The sequence below is a fragment of the Bison bison genome, unplaced genomic scaffold (genome assembly GCF_000754665.1).
Source record: "Bison bison bison isolate TAMUID 2011002044 unplaced genomic scaffold, Bison_UMD1.0 scf7180017864384, whole genome shotgun sequence".
NCBI classification, from domain to species: domain Eukaryota; kingdom Metazoa; phylum Chordata; class Mammalia; order Artiodactyla; family Bovidae; genus Bison; species Bison bison.
Window position 1 is genome coordinate 3835901 of NW_011494956.1, and position 10979 is coordinate 3846879.

At 36.0% G+C, this 10979-nt stretch overlaps 1 protein-coding gene across 1 annotated transcript in view; it reads left to right on the plus strand.

The window, feature by feature from the left end:
• Window positions 1-469: 469 nt before the first annotated feature.
• Window positions 470-10979, plus strand: part of PLSCR5 (phospholipid scramblase family, member 5) — a 26208-nt gene continuing 15698 nt past the window's right edge. Inside the window, exons 1-2 of the mRNA XM_010858128.1 lie at window positions 470-482; window positions 6005-6168. Coding sequence (XP_010856430.1) covers window positions 470-482; window positions 6005-6168 — 177 coding nt within the window. The remainder of the gene's footprint in view (window positions 483-6004; window positions 6169-10979) is intronic.

Genomic DNA, 10979 nt, shown 5'->3' on the forward strand with positions numbered 1-10979 from the left:
AGAACTGTCAGAAACCTACATGTGATAGAATGTTTTATCACAGACTCTGTTACAGGAGATTGCTAGAAATTAGAAAAATGAAATATTTCGGCTACTGCAGTGAGGGAAAAAATACATATTTCAAGAAATAATTTTTAAATATTAAATGGAAATACGGTCCATAAAAATAAGCATTGCGTATTTTCTTTCCTGGGTTTTTATTCTTTTCCAATTGGTCCTTCAGCCACCAAGTGGGATGATGGTTTGTGAGTAGTGTGTACTTTTTATGATGGCTTTGTCTCCTCCTGTTGTTCAAAATGATAAACACAGCATCCGGAAGCTGCAAGGCTCTCCCTTCCTCTGGTGTTTGTAAGCTGACAAGAAGCAGACACCCTCTGAAGTTCTATGCCTGCTGTGTTTCTCTTTGCTGCAACAAGAAGAGCCTTTCTTTTAACCTGGCTGCCTTTGGATAAGTGACTCAGACATATTCATGGCCTCTAAAGGTAAGAGTAAATATAGACAGCTAATAATATTTCCCTTATGACTGAAAATATAGGTTGTAAGGTGTTACAATCAGTGAGATTGATACTTTAAAACCTGTCATTTAGTTCTTTGGAACTTTGTAGTTTTTAACTTTGAATGCCAAAGAGCATATTGCATTAAATATATTTAAAAAAAAACCAAACCCACTCTACCTAAAAGAATCCAAAAGTTAAGATATAAACAATGTTTTTGTTATCATAAATATAAACCTTAATGAGAAGAGCTGCAGAGCAAAATTTAGAATAGGAATATTTAATTCGAAACACAAGTTGATATTTCCAGTTTAAAGAGATTGGTAGAAAACTTTTCACACATAAGCTAAAAGTGTTATAGTTCAATATTTTTTAATTTCCTATCTGCTATTTAAAATATGTGATACAGGCATTTATTGTAGAGAATTAAACGTGTGTTCTCAGGAGATCCTAGTAAATTTAATGGACTAGAAGCAAATATTTCTGAACAACGAAGCAAAAATCTTTGAAAATTTATTTGATGGTAAATTATACATAAAAACTAAACAGAAACTAATTTAAGCAAACAGATTAATTAAAGACTTTGGGAGGGGGGACTGGTAAATTCTCCTCACATCCCTGAAAATGTAAATCTCATTAGTGCTGTCTCAAAGAACTGCTCAGAAGAAAAGGGATATGCTGCTTTTAGGTAATGAGTTGCAATCTCACTAAAAACACTTGTGAAATGATATAAAAATGAAATTATAATGTGTTTTCATTCCATTATCAGAAGAAGCCATTAAACTCTGAGCTCTAATGAACAGTTTTATCATGAAGAATTGTGATCAGTATAATTGGTGGAAACCTTTTAACCTAATTACAAATAGGATTAACAGAGTCCACCAATTTAAAATATCCTAAATTAAATTAATGATCTACATCAGAGAAATGTGTACACTTATTTGCTTCCTTTGTCAAAACACACTTAGGATGCTTTTTAACTTGAAACAAAGGAAGTAATTTTTTTTCACTTTTTGTCACCATACACTAGTCTCTGAGTATCACTGGGAAAGTTCAAGCAAATTGTAAAATATAGACATGAAACTTCAAAATCATGAATTTTAATATATATGTGTCTCATTTTTATATTTGAAGACAAAATCTTGGCACGTTCTTTCCTTCATTTAAGACTGACACTAAGACTCAGTCCGAAACATTTCATCACTTTATCAAGTAAGAGTTACAGCAACAACTGTAGCCTGTACGGTAAAGAGTTGCAGAGGATGTGAAATATTTATAAGCTGGTTATACATTTTTAAAACCGTAGATAGAAATTCAAAGCCAGATAGAAATTCAAAGGAGTTTCTTCTTCAACTGGTAGTCGTAGTCTTTGAAGAAACTTGTGACTAGAAAGCAATATTATGATCAAAATATGATTAATCTACCAAAAAAAGCAGTGATGTTCAGTAATGATAAGGGCTCAAGACTCAACTTAAGAGGTAAAACTTTAAGTAGAAAACTAACACCGTTTCTGCAACCCAGTCAAAATATTTAATGGATAAAGTGGGTAAAATATCTGTGAGAGGACCCTATAGAACTTAAAAATCTTGTTTCAGGGGGAAGTCACTTTATTATGTTTTTGTGGAGTTTTATTCAAATAGATTTAAAGACATTATTTATACTGTCATGATGTTCTCTGGCCCATTAATCTGTATTGGCAGATAGCATTTTCCCAGGGAATACAGGCTAGTTGAACATTTCACACATTTCACAGGCAGTTCCGTCAGCACCACTAAATCAAAGGATAGTTTGGACTTTGGATGCCATTAGAACTGAAGGAATATTTGTGTGGTCTGAAGTCCCCTAGTTAGAAAAAACAAAAGCAATTTATGAACACTTTGGTCTCAAACTTAAAGTTTGAGAAAAACAGGCATTCCCAGGATGATCTAAACTGAACAGAAGCTTCAGTGTAGATCTTCAAAGGCTCTGCTGCTCCAATGTAAACCAAAATCCCAGAAGAGCAAGCAAGTGATCTCAGAATGGTGTTCTCAGAAGTGTCTGACTGAGCCTCGACTTCCTAGTAAAGACTTTGGACGTGATCTGGGCTGCAGTACATTAATGCCATGAAATCTAAAGACCTATGTGAGGAATGTAGAACCAGTTGCCAGACATTCAGTAACCCACCACATTCTGTCATAGCAAAATAATTTACAAGATAAATTTGGAGTAATTTGCTAATTTTTTTAACAGTAAAATTGACAAAAGAGAATCTAATAAGCTTTTATCAGTTATTAGAAATTAATCCCTACACATATTTTTTTTTAACCAATTGAAGGATAATATGTGTACAGTTAAGTGCATAAAAGGCACCAAACTTAAGCTCTGTGATTTTTAAAATGAGGATGCGCTTGTGTAGCCACTACCCAAGATCAAGATATAAAATATTTCTGGCTGCTCATAAAGGTCCCTTACTATTCAATAGCCATATACTTCCATCTCTGAGATGAAACACTATTCTGAATTTTATCATTTTAAACTAGTGTTCCCCAGATCACAATTTTGTCTCTGTTCCTCTGAAAGTCAATAACAACAGTGCTTTTGGCACTACAGCCAATGAAAGGATGTGTGTACCCTTTTATTATTTTCCAGGCGCTATTGCTAGTGTGGCATTCGCTCCTCTCCCAAATCTGACAGTGTTACATAGGCTTCCTCTCAGTTTTCTCAGCTATTCACTCTTGGGGAGAGGTTCTCATTCAGGCCCCTTTCCCTAGAGCAAGAGGAATTCTGAAGCCTATATCCTTTGTGTCTGTCCCAGATCTGAGAGAAGTTCAGGATGGGGGACTTTAGGGAAGCAAATTGCTATAATACTGTCAGTATGGGGCTCTATTTTCATGGGACCAAATGACAAGTTTGTTTCCATTCAGTCACACCCCTAAAGCATGTCCAAATGCTAAATGTCACAGACTAGTATAATCTTAGAGATCCATTTTGTCTACTCCCACAACCTTATGGTTAAATAAATAATTGGACCATCTGGCAATTAATGTTCCTCATTAACATCAAATGTACACATGACCTTAATGAGCCAATTGTTCCTAGTAACAGTTTATGTTAGTGTCCAAAGGACCACACCTTGAAGCCTATATTCGTTCACCATTTTTTTTTTTTTTAAATCTCTCTCAAGTGCTCATACAGGACATGTTTGGGAGACAATGAATGAAGAGGAATGAATACTATTCAAAAGAAAATCAGTCCTTTCTTCAAATTTACTCTTTAGAGGTTTAAAAGATTCAGAATAATACTGCCCCTCAACAGACACACACACAAATTACATGGACTTGGGTGTCAGTGCTTAAGGGAGACCATTTAAATCTACTGTGAATTATAAAGCTGTAACTCCGATTTTAGTATAAGTACAATGAATGCTTATCCAAATCTTTGTGCAGCTGCCATAAATATCTTCCTCCTATTAATCCAGAGCCAGTTTTCCTTGTCCTTCCCATTCATAGGTCTCCAAAATAGTCTAAGTTTGTTGTTCATTGTTGTTCAGTCACTGAGTCTTTTCTGAGTCTTTGCGACCCCATGATCTGCAGCATGCCAGGCTTCCCTGTCCTTCACTATCTCCCAGAATTTGCTCAAACTCATGTTCATTGTGTTGATGATGCATCCGACCATCTCATCCACTAAGTTACTTTTCTTCATAATGGCTCCTCTGATATTTGAAAACACATATCATGAACCTTGCTCTACACATACACTCAATCTAAAATAGCAACACGTAAATGAAATGAATGCACATGTGAGATGTCTGACAATGTGACTTAATAAAGATGAGAAATGAGAACACAGATAGTCTTGAAAAAATTAATGGTATCTAATGAAGAAGATGGAGAAGGCAATGGCACCCCACTCCAGTACTCTTGCCTGGAAAATCCCATGGATGGAGGAGCCTGGTGGGCTGCAGTCCGTGGGGTCTCGAAGAGTCAGACACGACTGAGCGACTTCACTTTCACTTTTCACTATAATGCATTGGAGAAGGAAATGGCAACCCACTCCAGTACTTTTGCCTGGAAAATCCCATGGACGGAGGAGCTTGGTGGGCTGCTGTCTATGGGGTCGCACAGAGTTGGACACGACTGAAGCGACCTAGCAGCAGCAGCAGCAGCAGCAATGAGGAAGATAGTCAAAGGTGGTCATGTGAGAAGAAAAGGGAAAAATAATAGTAGAAAGGTAATAAAGTATATTTTTAATGAAAAAGAAGAATTTTGCATGTACCCCTTATAGGTCATATGCATAATATCACATGGGCTCCAGATTAATGCAGGATAAATAGTAAATTTCCAAATTTCAATCTAATCGATATCTACCTAAGAGATAATCAAAATAGTAACAATTTTACCTGGCAATAATATAGAAAACAGGTGATTATTTGAAAAATCAAAGCCAAACATTTTATAATTTTCTAATTATTTTATCTTTTATAATGTTGGATGAGCTACAAAGGGATTAACACTGTCAAAAAAGATTTTGCTTGCGTATTGGGAAATCACAGCTAAATTTAAATATTACACTGCCCTTAAGAATCTCATAAATTAGTTTCAAATATTCCCTTTAGTTCTCAAAGTATATATTGTTGGTCCCACAGCATTAGTTTATCTGGGAACTTATTAGAACTGCAAATTCTCAAGCTCCATCCCCACTCCATCCACTGAATCAGAAAGTCTGGAGTGAGCCCAGCAATGTGTGTTTTGCTAAGCCCTCCAAGGTGGTTTTTGGTCTTCCCAGGTTGCACTAGAGGTAAAGAACCCATCTGCCAATGCAGAAGACATAAGACACGTAGGTTCGATCGCTGGATTGGGAAGGTCCCCTGGAGAAGGAAATGGCAACCCACTCCAGTATTCTTAACTGGCAACACCCATGGACAGAGGAGACTGGTGGTCAATAGTCCATGGGGTCACAAAGAGCCAGACATGACTGAAACAACTTAGAGGCAGGCCAGGTGGTTCTGCTGCAGGCTAAAGTATAAGAACCACTGAATTAAATCTATGCATAGTGGAATGACTGATGAAAAGAGACAAAATAATCTTGGAAATTATGAGGCAATTTCATAATATTTGAAGAAAGGAGAATATACTCAAAAGTCATTAAGTATGATTCAAAACGTATGTCTAAGGTCATCCTTTTATGAGTAGAGAATACCTAGTTTCTTTAGTCATTGATTTTCCATTTGTAGTTTATAATCTTTCAGTTCTTTGAATAGAAGTTTCACTTGCTTTCAAAAAACATATTTTCTAAAATGATTTATTTTGCCCAAATTATCCAACTTTTTCTCACAACTACATTCCTTTTTCTCTGGGTTCAAGATGAAGTGGTGGTGACAGTGAATATAGAAAATGAAGGAAGGGGCACTGAAGCGAGAGGCTAGGTGGAAGATACTCTACCTTGTGAATTAAGCAGCAGGAAATATTACAAGATGACTAAATAAAATGGTCTACATTTACATATGGTCTGGAACTGTCATTCTCTTGCAGATGCAGAGAACCAAAGAAGCAGAGGTCCGCCTGGCTTTCTTCCGGGAGCTTCAGACCCAGACCATGGTCTTCACATCTTACCTTCCAATCCAGGGTACCAAGTATGGCAGCGGGGTCCCCCTCCACCAGGGAATCTCCCTCCTGGCCTAGAATATTTAAGCCAGGTGCTTTTCTCTCTCTATTTCTGCAAAGTTTTTTTCCTTTTAAGACAAATGCAAACTTGGTTTCTTCCCCTCCAATCAAGACTAAAAACTTCAGCAAATAACTTATTGAAGTGAGAAAAGCATTATACAATCTGTCTTTTATTTATTTCTATTACTTGGCAAGAAACTTTTGCCTTGTTTTATAACCACTTCTATTTTCCTTATTTACCTGACACAGAGAGAAGACTAAACATTTTTGATTGAGCTGTTTAGCACCTTATCCTTCTTCTCCTCATTGCTCAAGGTGTCAGCAAATTTAAATCCTAGAGGAATTGTCTAATATGTCTAGTCACTTACAGTTATTTAATTAAAGGATATTAATTGAGTACCTGCTATAATCAAGGCACATAAATGGTATAAAACCTAGTTCCTCTCACCCAAATGTTCTGCAACCTTTTTGGCAAAGACAAAAAAATATTGAAAAAACATTTTGTCAACAATTAAAAGTGTTGACTTTTAATTTGGGCAGGTGTACAGAGAAGAGAGGGCTTCCTTGGTGGCTCATGGGTAAAGAATCCACCTGCAATGCAGGAGACACAGGTTCAATCTCTGGATCAGGAAGATCCCCTGTGAAAGGAAATGGCAACCCACTCCAGTATTCTTGCCTGGGAAATCCCAGGCAGACAGAGGAGCTGCCTGTGCTACAGTCCATGGGGTCGCAACAGTTGGACAAGGCTTAGCGACTAAACAATAAAAGAGAAGAGAAAGGCTGCTAAAGATCAACGTACTCAGGAGAGACTTTCTCAATGAGTTGAGAGCTTAACATTGTCAACTGAATCTCAAAAGGTGGATGGAAATCCAAGAGAAATCAAGCTATCAAGTTAGCATTACTGTCTTCTGATATTTTTGCCATCTCTGAGCCAATTTGCTTGAAATATCATATTAAGTATAGTCACTGTTCTAGTCATTGGAGGGTAAGCAGTGATTCAAGCCTTATAATAAATCAGTCAAGAAATATCATCTGAATTTTATGGCATATAAGTTGCAATTGATATTTGTATATATTATTGATGCTTTAATATTTATCTTACACACGATTAGAAATACACTAATATTGAGATGTCAGCACATGTGCTGCAATTTTCAGCTTGTTTGGCACTCTTTCTAACTATAAAGTCTAACTCCTTTATCAAAATCAAATCTCTGTGTTAATTCCCTTAAGGTGCAAGAGATTTCTGTTATGCCTGATAGGGTTTAAGCTGCACACAGCATATGTTCCTGGGAAAATGTTTATAATTGCAGATGCCTTCTCCAGAAACCCACTGGCAGACAAATGTACTTTAGAGACTGGAGAGCTCAGGGAGATATGTAAAAGAGCTGGAAAAGCTAACCTACCATCTTCCATCTGCAGAAAGGATCAGCTGTAATAGCTGACTAGAGTTGATTAACTGCTGCAAGCTGTTTGGGAATGTTGTCAGACAAGGTTTCGCCAAGTATAAAAGTGATATACCAGTGCCAGAGGGCTGGGGTTTGATGATCACATATGGCCATCACATATTCTTCTTCCATCCATGAACGATGACATACCCAGAGCCAGATGCTTGACATGAACACACTTTTTTTTCATATTTGATAGAGATATGAGCCCACTGGCTTCAGTTCTAAAACAAAGTCAATTTTCCAAATGTATACCTTTGGTACTCTTTTTCAGAAAACAAAAATATTTCACAAATTGGTGGGTATTTTCCTTCAAAGGGAATGGATTTTATAGTCTTTATACTAAAAGAACACATTTGCTTTAAAGCTTTAAAAACTTTAAAAAGTTTTTAATACTTCCAGTTTGTGAGAAACATATATATATACATATATGAAGAATTTTGTAAGCTTTTATCTAAAAACCACAATAAAATTATGAATATTTGAAAATAGTGCATGCTTCAATAAACAAACAGGAAAATATTCAATCAAAATGCTTCCAAATTAAAATCTCAATGTAAATATTTAAAAAATCACCTACTCTCTTTTAATCATTATTATCCAGTAACTATTGATAATCATGTTTTCACTAACAAATTGAAAATAAACTCCCAGGTGGTAAGTGTATGTGTGTGTCTGTGTATATGTTTATATACACATACATATAAAAATATTTGTATGTACATATATATTTACATATGTATGTGTATACATGTATGTTGTTCATGTATTATAGATTGTCCTGAGTCACTTCAGTCATGTCTGACTCTTTGTGACTGTATGGAAAGTAGCCCGCCAGGTTTCTCTGTCCATGGAATTCTCCAGCCAAGAATATTGGAGTGGGTTGCCATTTCCTTCTCCAGGGGATGGGATCAAACTATATTCATTCCAAGTTAAATTAACATATTCATAATAGTCAATAACATTTTATCCTATAAGCATCAAAGGATGACTTTTATTTAGTCACCTACGATCAGAGTACTGAGTTAAAATTTATAAAGGCACATGTAAGATTCCATTTATTTTGAAGTACTAGGTTGACCAAAAGTTTTTTATGGTTTTCCTGTAACATCTTATGGAAAAATCCAAATGAACTTTTTGGCCAACCCAATACATATATTAAATTGAATCATTGATACCTGTAAGCCTGATAAATTATACATATGGATTGTTCATATATTTCCAAGGCTGTCATTTGGTGTCCATTCTGAAGCTTTCTTACTGTAGGAGTGCTCTGCTTGTCCTAACACCTGAATACAGGATGTAATCTGTTTAAAGTTTCCAACTATTCCTGGTCCATCAATTAATAGCAAAAGATGAAAAGGCTCTTTTGGACCACAGTTTATAAGTGGCCCAGGGCTACTTAAAGGAAACTAGAAGAACAACCAAAACCAGGACCCTCATATCCAGGAGGTTTGTCCACAGAGAGAGGCCACATTCGAGGTTATTAGAGACGATGGGTGAGTATAAGAGTAAATAGGGAGGAAAGGTACTCAGAAGTTCCACAGTGTCACTTAAGAATTGTTTCTCCCAGTTCCTAAGATTAGTTAAGTTATGCTGGTACAGCAGAGTAGAGAGCAAGTTGAAATCCATGGTATCACTGCCTGGGTTCATATCCCAGCCTAACCACTTACAAGCTCTATGATCTTGAGCAAAACCACTTTCTTTCTCTGGGATTGTTTCCTCACATGTTACATGTACATTACATGTTACATGTAATGATATCCTGTTCTCTGATGTGTGTGAGGACTAAATCAGACACTATGTCAAATATCTAGCACAGTGACTACCTCAAGGTGGTCATTAAATAAACAACCACTATTATTAGATGTTAGAGATGCACATTTATCCTTTTCAGCCAATAGTCTCTAAAGTTCAGGGCTGAAACTTGATCCATGACATAAATAGTCAAAGTTCCTAAACTCAAACCTTACTTTCACACCCCAAAACTTCTTCTCCATCTCTAAGTTATGCCTACACACTGGGGGGAAAGAAAGTGCTAGTCACTCTGTCGTGTCCAACTCTTCAACACCCCATGAACTATAGCCCACCAGGCTACAGTGCATGGAATTCTCCAGGTAAGAATACTGAAGTGGGTAGCCATTCCTTCTCCAGGGGATCATCCCCACCCAGGGATCAAACCCGGGTGTCCCTCCTTGAAGGCAGATACTTTACCATCTGAGCCTCCATAGATGCACTGCTAAATAATCATGCGTGCCCCTTCTCTTCTGTCAACCCTCCTTTTCCCTCAAAAGAGGAAAACAGAACTAACAACACTACATAACAAAGACCAATTCCGATTTCTTAAAGATTTAGTCTTAGTTGTTTAAATATGTTCTAGAATATCTTATATCATAAATTATTTTTGTAAAAAATATATCTGTGAATCTTGGAGAGGAGGGCATATGTACACTCTTATCAGTAATAAGAAGAAATGATACTAGCTTTTACCTCTACCTCAGGATATACAAGAAGAATGAAGGAAATAAGATAATTTCATATTTTCAGGGTTTGTGATTGCCCAATCAATTCCAAATGTTAACAATTACTACATTTATTTGAAAGTTATCAGTGAGTTTGTTAATGTGAAAAGAGAATAAAGTGAAAATTTTAAGGCAAAATAGAAAATTAAGCATTCAAAAAGGCAATAATCAGTACTGTATTCAGTGCTCATGATTTTATCTTAGTGAATCTTTAAATGCTGCATATGAAAATTAAAATATACACAGATAAAATTCATTCTAAGAACATATTTTAAATATTTCCTTAAAAAAACCCATTTGTATTATATTCTGTTTAACACAGTCACATCTCAGCTACCTGTGACTAATTTATCTCTGTAAATTAACTTCATTTCTAATTGCATAGGCAAGTTTTAATGTGTCATTCATTTAGAAGCTAACTCTTTTCTGCTTAAACTGGTATTTTGTTGACAGGATTCATGGATTTTTTTCCCTTAGTTCAAAGAAAAGTGTGACTGAAGAAAGAAATTAAAGAATTGCCTTTCTCAGCTTTAACAGACTTTTCATCACAATCAGGAATGAGTTACTACCTGACAGAGTGAAGTAGTTAGGGCTGAGAGGAGAGGCCAAGCATGCAGATCATTACTGTTTGTATCCTCTTGGTTCATTTCTTTTAAAGAAAGAGAGAAAGAAATTTAAAACCTCATAGGCATTCTTATTCAGAGACTGTTTAAAAATATTCTCAAGGGTATTGGTATAATTTCCAAGAGCTATCTTATCACCACAGGAAAAACACAGAGCTAACCACAGTTCCTATTCTTATTCAGAGCAATTTTGCTTTGAAATTTTCAAGGTTCTTGTAATTTTTACTTGAGTAAAAACCATGTTAGCTTT